The 13,952-nt window shown below is 38.8% G+C and overlaps 1 protein-coding gene across 1 annotated transcript; it reads left to right on the top strand.

The window, feature by feature from the left end:
• Positions 1–899: 899 nt before the first annotated feature.
• On the top strand, positions 900–13,617 carry ZRSR2 (zinc finger CCCH-type, RNA binding motif and serine/arginine rich 2). The gene is made up of 11 exons (XM_029087011.1): positions 900–1,018; positions 1,196–1,275; positions 1,433–1,532; positions 1,825–1,933; positions 2,244–2,330; positions 4,492–4,530; positions 6,354–6,469; positions 9,423–9,636; positions 11,872–11,927; positions 12,095–12,204; positions 12,846–13,617. Exons 1-11 carry the CDS (start codon positions 900–902, stop codon positions 13,325–13,327), a joined length of 1,512 nt encoding a protein of 503 aa, XP_028942844.1. The 3' UTR covers positions 13,328–13,617.
• Positions 13,618–13,952: the final 335 nt, after the last annotated feature.

Genomic DNA, 13,952 nt, shown 5'->3' on the forward strand with positions numbered 1-13,952 from the left:
CTGCTGTGGCCTGGGTGCCAGGAGAGTTGTGCTCGCTCTTGGGCTTCAGCAGCACCTAAAAAATCTGGGAACTGGGAAGGAGCATCCCCACTTGTCAGCCCTAGGTACGTGCTGAGTGGCTGAGGTTCGTTTCAGGCAGGTGACATTAATGACAGGAGGAGTCGCTGGGCTGGCTTGATGAAAGCCTGCAGGTGCAGGTGCAGGTGTGGGCGGAGCCCGCAGGCAGGCGCTGGGCTTTGAGGACAAGAGCTCTGCTGCCAAGACAACCACCACGGTGTTGGTGATGGCATGCAGAGGTGTGCCGATGGTGAGGTTGTGAGTAACCCTGCACGGAAGGGGTAGGGATGTGGTCCGGGTCTGGCTGTCTTGAGTTACAACTATGGAATCTTTTAAAATTATGTGGTCCAAACCAGGAAGATATTGACCTACCTCCTGTCAATATTTGGTGTGGCAGAATGACCAGAGTTGAATATCATCCCTCTCTCCTATTTTTCTATTACGAACTGGCTAGAAAGAAGAGGGCTGGAATGAAAAATGACAGAGAAGTGGGTGATATTAAAAGGCTTTCAAATACTTAGAGGGTTTTTAACCATAATGAAAACATGGTGCTGTTTCTAGGCAGCCTTGCAGAGCTGTCAGACAAGCAAGGATGAGTCTGTCCAAGCTTCAGTAGCAGAAGAGTAGGCCTGAGTATTGCCTGTGGTGGTGAAGTGTGCTTTTGTTATCCGTACATTAAGATTGCTGCCTGTAGAGAATATCAAGGGAGAAGAGACTTAAAATTTCATGCCCTGTAAAAGAAAGAAAGAGTAGTGTGTGCTGAAAGGTGTGACAGAATTATAGGGTAGGATATCCCTAAATTTTTCTCCCTGATCTTATCTAGTGACCAAGTTTCAGGAACTATGGGAGATTTCATGGAGTTGGTGATAACATCAAGTACTGCAGAGCTCAAGAAGGATGAGACCTTCTGTGTTGTGTCTGAATTTGATGATTGCTGCTGTCCACATGCAGCTCGAATAGCGTAGCTGTAGATTTCATTGTCATGTCAGATGTTCCCTCGGAGTTACTGTTTCATACAAATAGCTGTTAATTTTGCGGTTTGTGGGGTTTTGTACTGCTGATGTAAATTGAGTGCATGTATAACTGTAAAAATCCTTTGTTTGGCTGTTTTAATATAAATAATATTCTTCATCTTCAGCCATCAAAAATACAGAGCTATTCTGAAGAAAGAAAAGCGAAAAAAAAAGCGGCAGGCGCTTGCCAAACTAAGAGACTCAGGTAACTGTGAAGTGTTTTGTATTGTCAGTGGAACTAGTAATGATTCTGTTTTTTCTTTCTCTTTTCCTTTTTATTTTTAAAAATGATATAATTTTGTGCATCTTTGCTGACTATAACATCCAGTTACTTAGATGCATTGTTTTGTATTCTTTCTTAGAAGCTACAGAAAAAGATGAATCAGTGTCTGAGGAGGAAGAGGAGGAATTGGAAGAGGAGGAGGAGGAAGAAGAAGAAGAAAAAAAACTTGAGGCAGAAAGGTGAAAAATATAGAAAATTGCATATATGCAGTAGATACATTTGTAGTCAGTTCATTTTGATACTTTGAGAAGTTCCAGTATATTCTGTAAAACAGAATTCTTTTTGTATATTTCCGGCTACACAGTTTTCCTCTAAAGCCTGAACTATTCCTATAGAATTTTCTCTTTTAAAGAAGATGAGATAAGCTGTAGTTTTTGCTGAACTAATGCATTTGAATTGTATGCATGACAATTGCATCAGGTGTGGGTAGTCATTAAATTTTGTCTAAGTGGTGTCTGGTTTCCTTGGTAGACAAAAACTACATGAGCAGTGGTTGCTGAGAGAAGAAAAGGCCCAAGAAGAGTTCAAGCTTAAGAAAGAAAAAGAAGAGGCTGCAAGGAAACGTCAAGAAGAAGAAGAGGTGACGTATAAACAAAGTCTTACAGTTGTATCTGGCAATAAGGTAGACTTAGCGTAATATCTTTTACTGTTCTGTAGTGGAGTCAGTTTTCTTGATGTTGGTATGTTTGAAAGTGTAAGCTCTTCTTTCTGCCATTCTAGAAGAGCAAAATTAAAGAGGGGAAAAAAAGACTCTAAAAGGGCTTTTGTCCAGAGACGTAGTTGCTTATGACTGGATGAAAACTTAATGGTCAAGGAGTTGTAATACAACATGCTACTTTTGAATTTGACTTGTTCCAAAGCATTTGTTTCCTTTTTTTTTTATGATAAAGAGGAAGATCAAAGAAGAATGGGAAGAGCAGCAAAGAAAAGAGAAAGAAGTGGCACAGCAGAAGCAACAGGAGAAGAGAGAGAGAGAGGTGATTCCTGGCAGTGGGAGCATAAGCATGTTACATATCCTCTTACATTATCAGATGCAACAGGCTATGCATGTTGAAGATGGATTTTATTCTAATTAGCAAATATAAAAGTATAAATGTGTTAGTTACTTCTCTCCATTCTATCTAAATTCCCAAAGCTATTATTGACTGTTAAAGAGGATCTAGTGAATCCATATCCCTAGAAAGGGAACTAGTTTTAACACATCTGGTTATTCATAGTATGTCATTCTTTCCATCAGTTGTAACATACAGAGGCACGCTGTGAATGCAGGTTCTGATGCATTCACATCGCTTAATGTCCCAGTTGAACACAGCCATTGTTGAAGAAAATGCTCAATGAGGATATGGAATATGGAATTACATTGCTGCTGTTCCTTAACACAGTTCTTAATCAAAAGATGTATTACAGCTCTTCTTTACCTGACTCATCCAACAGGACGTATCTTTTTTTCAGAGCTCTTTGGGTGGAGAAAAAAATGATACTGAAGATACTAGTCATTGATAACATTTCTGTTAATGATACATTCTCCTTAAGTTTTAGAAGTTGAATGACCTGGATGTAAAATGTCCTGTACAGAAATCCAACGTGAGGACGACTGGCCTATCGCCAGTAAAGGGTGATTGCAGCTTTATAGGATCTGGTCATTTTAGCTTCTCCACAATTGGAAAAGATTCCAGTCATTTCACTGGGAGAGGTCTTGCTACTGTGTCTGGTAGCCACTTCAGGAGAAGACATGAGCAAACAGTATTGTCTCCTGCATTTAATAGTTGGTTGTGTCACTGATTGTGTAAGGCTTGCATGAGGAATGAAAAAGAACAGCAGTTGTTGTATTTCCTGTCTTACTTTGTCTTGTGTTAAGTGTCCATTTCTCTTTTTGCAGAGTAGGGAGAGAAAATGACAGTCACGTGGTTTATTTAAGTTCCAAGAGAGTTGAACCATAGTAACAGCAGGATTTTTTCCTTTCACTCTCCACTGTCTCAGTTTGTCCAAGCCCTGAGTTCCCTGAACTAGATGGAAGCTGCTTTCTTTTTTGGTGATTGTTGGTTTGTTTGTGCTTTGTTTATGTTTTTTTTTCAGGGTTGCTATTTTACTGGTTTAGTGAGATAAAGTGACATAGAGAGCGCTGACAGGCACCTCTAGAGAGGAACTGAGTGCCCAGCTGGGATTGTAGAGCCACCCATTTCAGCAGCAGAAAGTTGTTTAATTGATTTGGCCTGTCTCTTAAAACAGCAGTTCATTTAAATTCTGACTTACTGATTAAAAATTTTTTTTCTTTTTCCTCTGTAAGATGAGAAAATACATTTTCTGGATTGGTGGGGTTTTTGGGGGGTTGGTTATTTTTTTATTTATTAAATAGGGTGGAGATTATCTGACATACTTGATTATTAGTACCAGATGCTGCCTGGGTCCTCATCTTGGATTGCATTTTTAAATTTTTATTTGCTCTTCCTCTTTTTTAATTTAATTAATTCTCTTCCACATTAGAACAATGCTAACATATTTTCTTGTATTGGTTATATTTAAATGTCTTTTTTCTTGGAATTTCCTAGAATAATTTGTTAGAACTAATTTCCAGACAGTCTTGGAGAGTGACTTTATTGTTTTGCTCAGCCCACTTAGAAGAAGGAAGGGAAAGAATCCTTATTGTTTTCCTGTATTTGGAAGGCTAGATACGGTGAACGTGGTAAAGTTTCTTAAGAGTTACATGTTTTGTTTTAACAGAGGCTCACTGAGCTCACTATGTGTTATATAGAATGTTCTAAGGTTAAAAGTTTAGTGCAGCTAAATGATTATGAATTTAACTGTAACCAGACTGAGTACTAGAGCAGGAGATATATTTAAGTTTTCAATAGTTCAGTTATAGTTTTAAAAAAGAAGAAAATAAAACTTTTAAAGTTGTCTAGCATTTAGATTAGAAAATCATCTACATGAGGGTCTTGGCTGATGTATCCTTTGACAGCGTTGTAGTACAGGAATTGCTACAGAGCAAAAGTAAAACTTTGGTTTTTAAAGCAAAGTTCATCATGCTTTTATTATGCATAATCATTGAGTATTGTAAATTAGGTTCTTAACTAAAGAAGCCAGATGTTTTGCATGTCCTCAGGGTTTTCACTAGTCCTGTGTTTGCACCGTTTGTAGGCAGCTGTGCAGAGGATGCTGGATCAAGCTGAAAGCCAGGTATGCTCGGAGATGTTTTGATAAAGAACTGAAAAGTAATTTAATGTCTGTACAGTGTTTGCCTTCCAGCATGTTGTCCATCTGCTCTCAAGAACCTAACAGCCTGAATAAATTTAATAAATAGTGGCTTGCATGAGCTGTAAACAATTATTTACTGTGTGCAACATAATTAAGCATATTTCTGGCTGGTTGGTGACAGTGCAGTTGTGCAAGCTTACTCCTGTTCAGGAGATCTGAGTCAAAATGAGTCTGGAAATAACTGCTGTGCGTGATGGTTTATTTGTGAATTAGAATTCTAAATAAATCTGCCAGTCCTTCTGGGTGGCAAGACAACCTTGTCTTTTTAAGCAGATGGCAGGCTCTAAATGAAAGGATTCAGTAGTAGAGGAGGGCACAGATCCTTAAGCGGGGGGGGGAGAAGGTGGGGGAGGAAAAAGCTGACTGCTCGGGTGCCTGGAAGAGCATGAATCTCAAGCTGGCAGTGTGTAGTAAAGAAAACTGCATTCTTCATTTGAATCTTAGACAAGATGAATTCAGTCTTTCCTGTTGCCTTCGAGAATAATTTGGCTTTTTATCCCTGTCATGTGGTTAAACTTGTGAAGGTTCTTGGTCTGCTTAAACCACTGCATGAATCTGAAATTAAGTTTTAACCTAATTAACCCATGTATGGTGATTGTCATAGCCACATTGGAGTTCCATTCTGTTACAAATTATGTTTGAACAGTGTTTTAGGTAGGGAATCTGACTCTTTTATTTCATAACATGGGTAGAAAAATGCTCTGAACTATTTATTACCTGCCCAGAGCTCAAGATGTATTAGCAGCCATTTCTGCAAGGGAATAGGCAGAAATGTGGTATGTTAGAGACTTCATCATAGCATCAGTTCAGGGTTCAGTTATTTACTGATGACACTGCTGAAGTGACAGTGCTATTATATTGAAAGAAAATTATGTCTGAGAGTCATGAACAGAACTGGTAGCAGGGTCAAATACTGCTTGTAAATAAACAGAGCTTCCAGATGATTTAAAATGAGAATTTAGGCTAGTTAGCTTTACAGATCTTTGGGCTAACAAAATGAAAATTCCCTTTTTAAAATGGATGTTTTGCTTGTACTGAGTCAACACTTGCAACTTGATAATTCCATTTTGAATTACAGAAATCTTGATGGCCTGAGATAAGCTGTATGGAGGCTTTTAATTCCAGTGCAAACTATGATTTGATTTTTTTTTTTTTTAATTCTAGCTTTTGGCAGGTTACTTTTATTTTAGCCTTTTCTAGCTGCATGAAACATGATAGTGATAACCTTACTGACCTTTGAGCTGTTGCAAAGACAAATAAGTAAACAGTCCTAGCTTTCTATCTGCCAGCTGTATAAAGTGCTGCTCAGTGGATTCGGGAGTGAAGTTGGTAACGGGGTTACCTCCATGGAAAGAATCTGTCCCAATATTTGAAATTCTTGTAGATGACAAATTAAGTCGTTGTTTGAGGAGCAAATATTGTTGCAACTCTTTTGGTTATAAATTTTTGAGAAACTTTTCCTTCAGCAAAAGAAAACATCCAGTTTGGTGATTTTTTTTTTTTCTTTTGTGAAAAAGAAATCATGAATGTAGACCTGTTCTCAAAACTGAACAATTATGAAAAAAATAAGTTTCCATCACCAGAGACCTAAGGTGCTGGGCAGCTTTATAAAATGTTTGGGTTCAGCTTGGCTTGTAGTAACACAGTGCTCATAATTGCATGTGGATTTAATTGGTAGTTTTATTTTGACAATACATCTCTTTATTCTTTTCTAACTTCTGTGTATTTTAATGTTTTTTGCACAGCTGGAGAATGGTGTGACGTGGCATAACCCAGAGCCCCCAGAGAATATAGGAACAGAGAAGGACAGAGCAAATTGCCCCTTTTATATCAAAACAGGTTCCTGCCGATTTGGAGACAGGTAATCGATTGAATATTTACCAGCACAGAACTGTTTTGGAGAGATGAAAGGGAAGCAACTTCATTAGGTCATATGCAAACTGAAGAAAAATTGCTATATAAATTACTTCCATGTATTTCGATGTGGTTCTGCTGTTCATGATGGAACGAGACATTGAGAGCAAAAGCGTTGCCTGGCTGGAATTGAACTGTTTATTGCTATGGCATATTATTGTGGTGCATTCTGGTTACACTGGTCAAACTGACTTCCTTAGCTCTGACAGATGCACAGGTACATTCAGACAGAATATATTTGATTTCTGCAATTAGTACAAGCCTGAGATCTCATATATTGTCTTTTATCTTGTCTAATTTGCATATGCTGCATCTTTTAAAAAATAAAATCAAATCTCAAATGGACTAAAGCAAGTTAAGGTACATCTGCACAGTTGAGAAAGCTGCCGTGTAGCTTCCAGAATTCTCCTGGTTTTGCACTGTTTAAATGCGTGATACATTAATTCTTGATTATGGGGGGGTTTTATACTGTTATGAGTGGCCTGTCTGAGAAAGGAAGTATGGTAAAAGGCAAGGAGAGAGAAAGACAAGACGATGATCAGAGATGAGGAACAGCTTCTGTAGGAGGAATGGCTGACTAGTCTAGACTCTGCTTTCAAAGAGATGATGGAAGAGGGCTGCGGTAGATGAACACTGAATTCATGAGTAGGATGGGAAGGATTATTTGCTTTTATTATGAAACAGTTTAATTAGGTGTCCCCGTGTGTTTACCAGATTGAGGTGTTGTTTGTTTGGTTGTTTTGTTTTGTTGTGTTTTGTTTTTAAAAAGTGCTTTCTCATACAAAACAAATGGCAAAACTTGTTGCCAGAGGACATGGAGGAAGACAAAAGTATAAATGGCTTCATGAATTACAGGTTCATCGGTAACCATTAAAGATGACGACCCAAATGCGGCATCTGGCTAGAAAATCCCTGCGTTTTTGTGTGTGTTAAGGAGGAGCAATAGCTCAGCAGGGAAAGACTGATACTATTTACATGAATCTTCAGCATAAACTAGTAGGGCTATTTTATTAATTTGTATCACTTAAACATGTGTGGTCCATCTATTGTAGTTTTCTTTATCCTAGAAGTAATTTGTTTTAGTGTGATGTATATTGTGGATAATTATGTGATAATTCAACTCTATGGAAGCTTCAAGTCCACATCTTTTTGCTATTCTGAAATATGTGTTGAATTCCTAAATAAAACTTTGTCCAGCTCTTTCACTGCAGGCAGCATTTTTGCTTGTCAAATGTTTAGCTCTTTGTAATCTTTGCAGTACTTTTGTTTAAGTGGTATTTAATGGAGGTGACCTCCATAATTATGGATTGGATAAAAATCAGTTTTGCTTTGAACTACGAACAGGCCTTGTAAATAAATACTGAGAAATGCCATATTCTGCCTTTCTTCTCTCACCTGTAGTTGTTAATCTTGGCTACCTCTCTTCCATTGTCCTTCTTCTTCCTCACATACCTGCTTCCTTCATATTCTGGTCATTTTAACCTCTGGTGTTGACCATAAGTTGAAGGACAGAGATACAGTGAGGATAAGGTCTAGAAGAATGGGTTGGAAGCTGAAATGGACCACAGTGGTGAAAAATTCAGAGCCAGTGTTATCAATAAAATAATTGTTAAATCTTGTCAAAGCTCAGTATGTCTTCAAGAAGCTAAAACTGGCTGAGTTTACCATTACTAATTTTCCCCAGTAATTCAAACTCTAATTTTTTGTAGATACTGGATTTTGGGTCATTCATTTTCCTTAGGGCTCTTTTTGTTCTGTCATGTGCTATATTCATTTTGTGTACAGGCAATATTGGTTGGGTATAGTATTTTGAGTTCTGTCGTTCAAACAGAATAGTGGAATGAGGCAGCTTCTACAATGAAAAAAAAAAAATCAAACTAATTGTCTCTGGTTTTGGAGTTTTGTTTTTTGTTGTTTGTTTTTTGAAGTCTGAGGTGTCAACCAGAAAGTGAAAGTCAATTTCTGACTGACTGCATGTAGAAAGAAACTTCCTATCTGAAGTCTAGGTTGTAATTGCCCATTTAGACTTGACCTCCCTCCAGTTTCTCTGTGCTTTGACAGTGCTAGATAAAGAGAGTAGACTAGTCAGACTGTTTTTCTGATCATGTCATGAAAAGGAGAAATGTGGTGGAGAGTACATGACCCAGTTACTTGGGGAAGCGTTTGAAATGGATTTCGTAAAGAATAGTGAAACATGGAGGCTGACATCTATGTTCTCACTGAATCTGAAGGTTTGTGGGGAAGAAATGTATTTCAGCGTGTGAGGGAGGTTGCCTGAATATGGTGGATGGTGAGGGAGATCTAATACTGTTATGGCTGCCAAGAAGATGCAGAGTAAGATAAGACTTGCTTATAAGAAGCAATTTTTTAAATTTTTTTTTATTTTTTTTTTAAGCAGAAAAGTATCAGTCTCGTACTTACCTGATTTCAGGTCTAAACGTGCTTTCCCTCCCTCTCCACTCCCTCATGTGATGAGAAAAACTTCAGTAAAAGTTGTTCAGTTTGCAAAAAGTACAGCGGGGACTTGCTTTAAATTGCCTTAAACGATTGTCAGTAGCCTTTCTGTAAAGCCCTTCAGAAATGGAGAACATATTTAACCCTAGGAACCTAAAAGAAATTCCTTTAGCTCTTACTGTGTTACTGGTATCTATAGCTTTTGCAGACGTGCTTTTTTAGCAAGAATGTATTTATGCATGGCAGAAAGCATTAAGATTATACACAAACTCACTCCAAAAAGATATTGTTTTAATAATTGAATTAATTAATCTTCCACTCGTGGATTTTCTTTTGTAAAGTGAAATCTGTTATTCAAAATGGCAAGTGTTTGAAGCTTCAACAAGTGTATCTTCTGCTGACAGTACCGATCTGCTCACTTTTCTTTCATCACTACAAATGTCCAGGTGTTCTCGCAAGCATAACTATCCAACATCTAGTAAGACACTACTCGTCCGAGGCATGTTCATTACTTTTGGCATGGAGCAGTGCAGGAGAGATGACTATGACACGGATGCGAGTCTCGAGTACAGTGACGAGGAGACCTACCAGCAGTTCCTGGAGTTCTACGAGGACGTGCTCCCTGAGTTTCAGAACGTGGGGAAGGTTGTTCAATTCAAGGTATGCATCTGAGTGTAACAGCTTGTTAAATATGTAATGTAGACCACATAAGTTGTGTTTTACTAGCCTTAACAGGAATTCTGTCCAGCATGCCCTAGCTAAATCCCATGTACGTTACAAAACTAGACAGTGTCCTTACAGTAAACTGTGGATTTCTCATGTCACCTGTAAACTTGTCACTGCTGTTACAGACCAGTCTTACTCTGGGTGAATCTTCTCTCCCGTTCCCCTGAACTGGTATAAAAGCTTGTGCTTTTCTACTGCAAGTTATTAATTGAAGAGTCAACAGTCCACTTACCTCACAGGCCCTTCTTTACTTAGCCTGTGATAAGCCCTCAAGGGGGTCCATTAAGACTGTTAGACAATATAAACATATCTGGGCTATTGTATTTGTGCCTAAGGAATGAAATAGTAGGGGTATAAAATGTATTTGGAGTATAGACGCAAACAATGTCATTTTAGGACTGTTGGATAAAACAAAATCAAATTACAATGAACTGAAAAGGTAGTTGATATTTCAGTAGGAGGAATTACAAAAAGGTAGGTTACATACATGGTGTTCAGATTTGTCATCCATCCTTAGTTTGTGTTTGGTTTGCAAAATGTTCTTTCCTGAATTTTTCCCATTTGCATTATGACTTCTTATGGGGGACAAAGAGGGACCTGTAAATGAAGACCCTGGGGATGAATGGTGTGGGTTAACAGTCCCATGTTGCCCCAAAATACGCAGCTTGGATGGTGAAATCTCCCTGTAGCAGAACCTCCTGCAGCATCCCTTGCTGCTTACCATTCCTGAGTGTTTTCCCTCAGGCACCAGGAGGCACACAATGCCTCTTCTTTTGTTTCCCTCTACTGACAGCTGCCTCAGAACTGAGATCGTATTATCATTTCAAATTAGGAAAGTAGAAAATAAGTCAAATTTTCAGTAGTTGTATAATGAGCTTTATAGGTAAGAAACCTTCACTTGTTTGGAGGAGTACCCCTCTGTATTTTGACTCATGGGATATTAGCAAGCTGTGCTCCATCTGGGAAGATGGGATGTAGATTCCCAATGGAGCACGGGTTGAAATGCTCTTACTTACCGTCAAACTCAGGTCCTCAACTTGTATCGTCATTGTTATATGCAACTCTGGGAAGTTGCACATACTTGGGTCTCTGTGACTGATAACAGAGTAAAAGCTTTTAGTGTGGCATTTTGTAGCTTCTGAAGCAACTGTGCAACTGTAATATGATTCTCATGGGCATTTTTATTATATTAGAGATGCTCAGAAATTACATGTTGGCTGTGAGGATCTTGGCTGCTGTAACTCTTAGCCGAGTCTCTGCTACCATTTAGAATCGGATTATACGTGCCCCTCTTCCAGCTGACTTCCCTTTCCAGTGTAGCCCAAGGTTTTACTCTTGCTCTTCTTGCATCTTCTTGTGTTGATGCTACTTATCTCAAATAAGTTTATTCTGTTTATTCTGTAATATTTAATTATACAACTGCTTGTTGTGTGTGAAGCCCCGGCCTAACCCAGGGCACAGAGAGGTATTCTCAGAGGGTCGGTCAGGGCTCAGTGATGAACGGAGCCATTTGCCTCCTTTGGTGCAGATATCAGAAGGGGCCTGAGGGCAAAAGAGTCTGGGCTCACAGTTCTGCCCTGCAGAAATGGGTTCTAGTCTGCTTGGGCCTGTATGCATCAGGATCTTTTCTAACTAGGAACAAGGTTTTTGGAAGTCAAATTGTGTATTTTTGAGAGCTGTGGATACACTTTGAATGCTAAATCATTATGATTTCATTGGTGTTTTGGAATTGTACAGTGAAAGCTAGTGACTTCAGCTTTTCTAACTCATCTCACAGGGATGCTGGGAAGGTAAGCTGCTCTAAAGATTCTCTTACCATAATGAATCCCACATTTGACATAAGGATACTACTAATTGTTTTCAGAGCAGGATTTGGCTGTTGCACAGTAGGGTTGGTTCAGACAAACAACTGAATGCAAGTTCTCCTGTAGACTAAGTGAAGCAGAGGTCCCAGAGTTAGTCAATGCTGGGAACAGTCAAACATAAGCCAGAAGGGCTTTTTTTTGTTTGTTTTGGTTTTGGTTTTTTGGTAAGTGTTCAGAAGAAAATAATATGTAAGTTCATATAGATGAGCTGTCATAAATCAGAATGGCTGCCATCTCGGCACGCCTGAGCTGCTGTATAGCATAAACCTTCCATTGTGCTAACTGAATGTTTACATCCTCTTAGGTCAGTTGCAACTATGAGCCTCACCTGCGAGGAAACGTGTATGTCCAGTATCAGTCGTAAGTACTCGCAGTCTTACTAAGTCTTAGAAGTAAACTCCAAAGTCCTGTAATGAACCTGTTTCTATAATCCAAGTGATTAATGCTCATACTGTAATGAGAGCCTAAACTTGGTAAGTAACATCTTAAATGATGATAATGCTGTGTGTCATTTTTACTTTTTAAAGGGAGAAGGACTGTCAGGCAGCTCTTGCTCTGTTCAGTGGACGATGGTATGCAGGCCGACAGCTTCATTGTGAATTTTGTCCTGTGACAAGGTGGAAAACTGCTATATGTGGTGAGTCACATGAACACTTGGAAAAGAGAATGTGTGTTGCTGAAAGAGTACTTATGGAAGTAAAAAAGAGGGAATTAGCCTGTAGCTTTCAGATCTGCCTAATGTTGTAGTTCGTTTCTGTTTGGAAGACAAATATGCTAACTTGCTTGTGTAGATCTAGGAAAGAAAGGGAATATTCATACCAGGTCACATAAGTGTCTGAATCATTCTAGTGGATTTACCTCGGACTGTAAAAGAAAGTTTGGATCCTAGCTTTGGAAATAATAATCTTAAGGTGAAACTACAGGAAGTGCTAATTTATCTCTTTCAAAAGCAACAGCGGTTTCTGAACCATCAACATTTCTCAGCAGTAACTATCACATTTGACTTATCTGTATTTACATTCTTAGATTAAGGTAGTAGAATTATTTATGAAAATTGTTTTAAGCTAAAGCCTTCATAGCTGTTAAAAAGTGAATTCCAAGAAAAGTACGTACTGAAAATTAATCTTGCATGATTTAAATTGATAGGTGCTCAGATGCATGTTTTTCTGTTTGAAAAAGCAAAATTCAGTTTAATAAGTTTCTTTCCAGTGGGTACATAATGAAGAAAGAGATTTAAGAGATCTAGTTCATAAAAAAGCAAACCCTCATCTGTTGCAGGCTTATTTGAAAGGCAGAAGTGTCCAAGAGGGAAACACTGCAACTTTCTTCATGTATTCAAAAATCCAAACAATGAGTTTTGGGAGGCCAATAGAGACATACGTATTTCTCCTGAACGGACCAGTCAGTTATCTAAAAACTCTGAAAGGAGAAACAGAACGAGCCATCGCGATGACTATTACAGCCGGTCAAGGAGAAGGGGCAGCCCAAGCCCAGATCATTCTTACCGGAGAAATGGAGAATCGGAGAGAAAAAAGAATCGCCGCAAAAACAAGAAAAGGCGCCGGTCTGGCAGGTCAAGAAGTCGGGAAAGGAGGAGGTCTCACAGCAGGGGCAGAAAGAGGAGAGGCCGCAGTCGCAGCAGAAGTCACAGTCGAACACGCAGCAGGAGCAGAAGTCGGAGTTCCTCTCGATCCAGGAGCAGGGGTAAAAAGAGATCGAGCAGCAGAGGAAAAAATAGTGAAACTCCCAAAACAAAGTGAGAATTATTTTTAGAAGCTGCTAATTGATCAAACGTAGACCTGACAAAGAAATCTTTCCAATAGGGCATCAGATACATTTGAGTTTCAAATAAAGTGTTCTTGCACATTAAAATGTTTCTTCCTAATAAAGGAACTTAGTTTATTGTGTGCTAAGCTTCAGAAAATTAAAAGTTTTAAGTCCTATATAAGGTGTGAATGTCAAGTACTCTAGCTACTCTGTCCCTCTGAACTGCTGCAACATCTGGATGCATACCGAGTACCAATAGAAAGAGAAGTAAAGTTTATTTGGTATATGCTTATTTCTGTGTTACGTGTGTGTTAAGTGTTTACTGTCCCTGTAAGGAGTTAGTACAGAACAGCCAGTGTGCTGTAAATTCACACCACAGCGTACTGCAAATTGAAGTCTGTGTAGAAGACTGCCAATTACATTTTCCGTCTGTTTATGGGAAATCTCTCTTTTTACTAGACAAAGTAAATATAATCATGTTATGAGTTGGAGAAAAGGGATCTAGAAGACCTCACTGATTGTACAATACTTGCCCAATAGGAGTTCTGTGGTCATAAGTGTTGGATTTTTCTCTCTCCCCTGACTGAGCTGCTGAGCTAATTGCCTGTAGGGATTGCA

This window comes from Antrostomus carolinensis, unplaced genomic scaffold (genome assembly GCF_000700745.2).
Source record: "Antrostomus carolinensis isolate BGI_N321 unplaced genomic scaffold, ASM70074v2 scaffold48619, whole genome shotgun sequence".
NCBI lineage: Eukaryota > Metazoa > Chordata > Aves > Caprimulgiformes > Caprimulgidae > Antrostomus > Antrostomus carolinensis.

What these genes read in the sequence shown, in the direction of transcription:
- ZRSR2 (XM_029087011.1), top strand. Translation starts at nt 900, where the DNA reads ATGGGAGATTTCATGGAGTTGGTGATAACATCAAGTACTGCAGAGCTC. An exon ending in TGCCAAACTAAGAGACTCAG is followed by an intron (nt 1,276 to 1,432) that starts GTAACTGTGAAG and finishes ATTCTTTCTTAG; the next exon opens with AAGCTACAGAAAAAGATGAA. An exon ending in AAAAAACTTGAGGCAGAAAG is followed by an intron (nt 1,533 to 1,824) that starts GTGAAAAATATA and finishes TTTCCTTGGTAG; the next exon opens with ACAAAAACTACATGAGCAGT.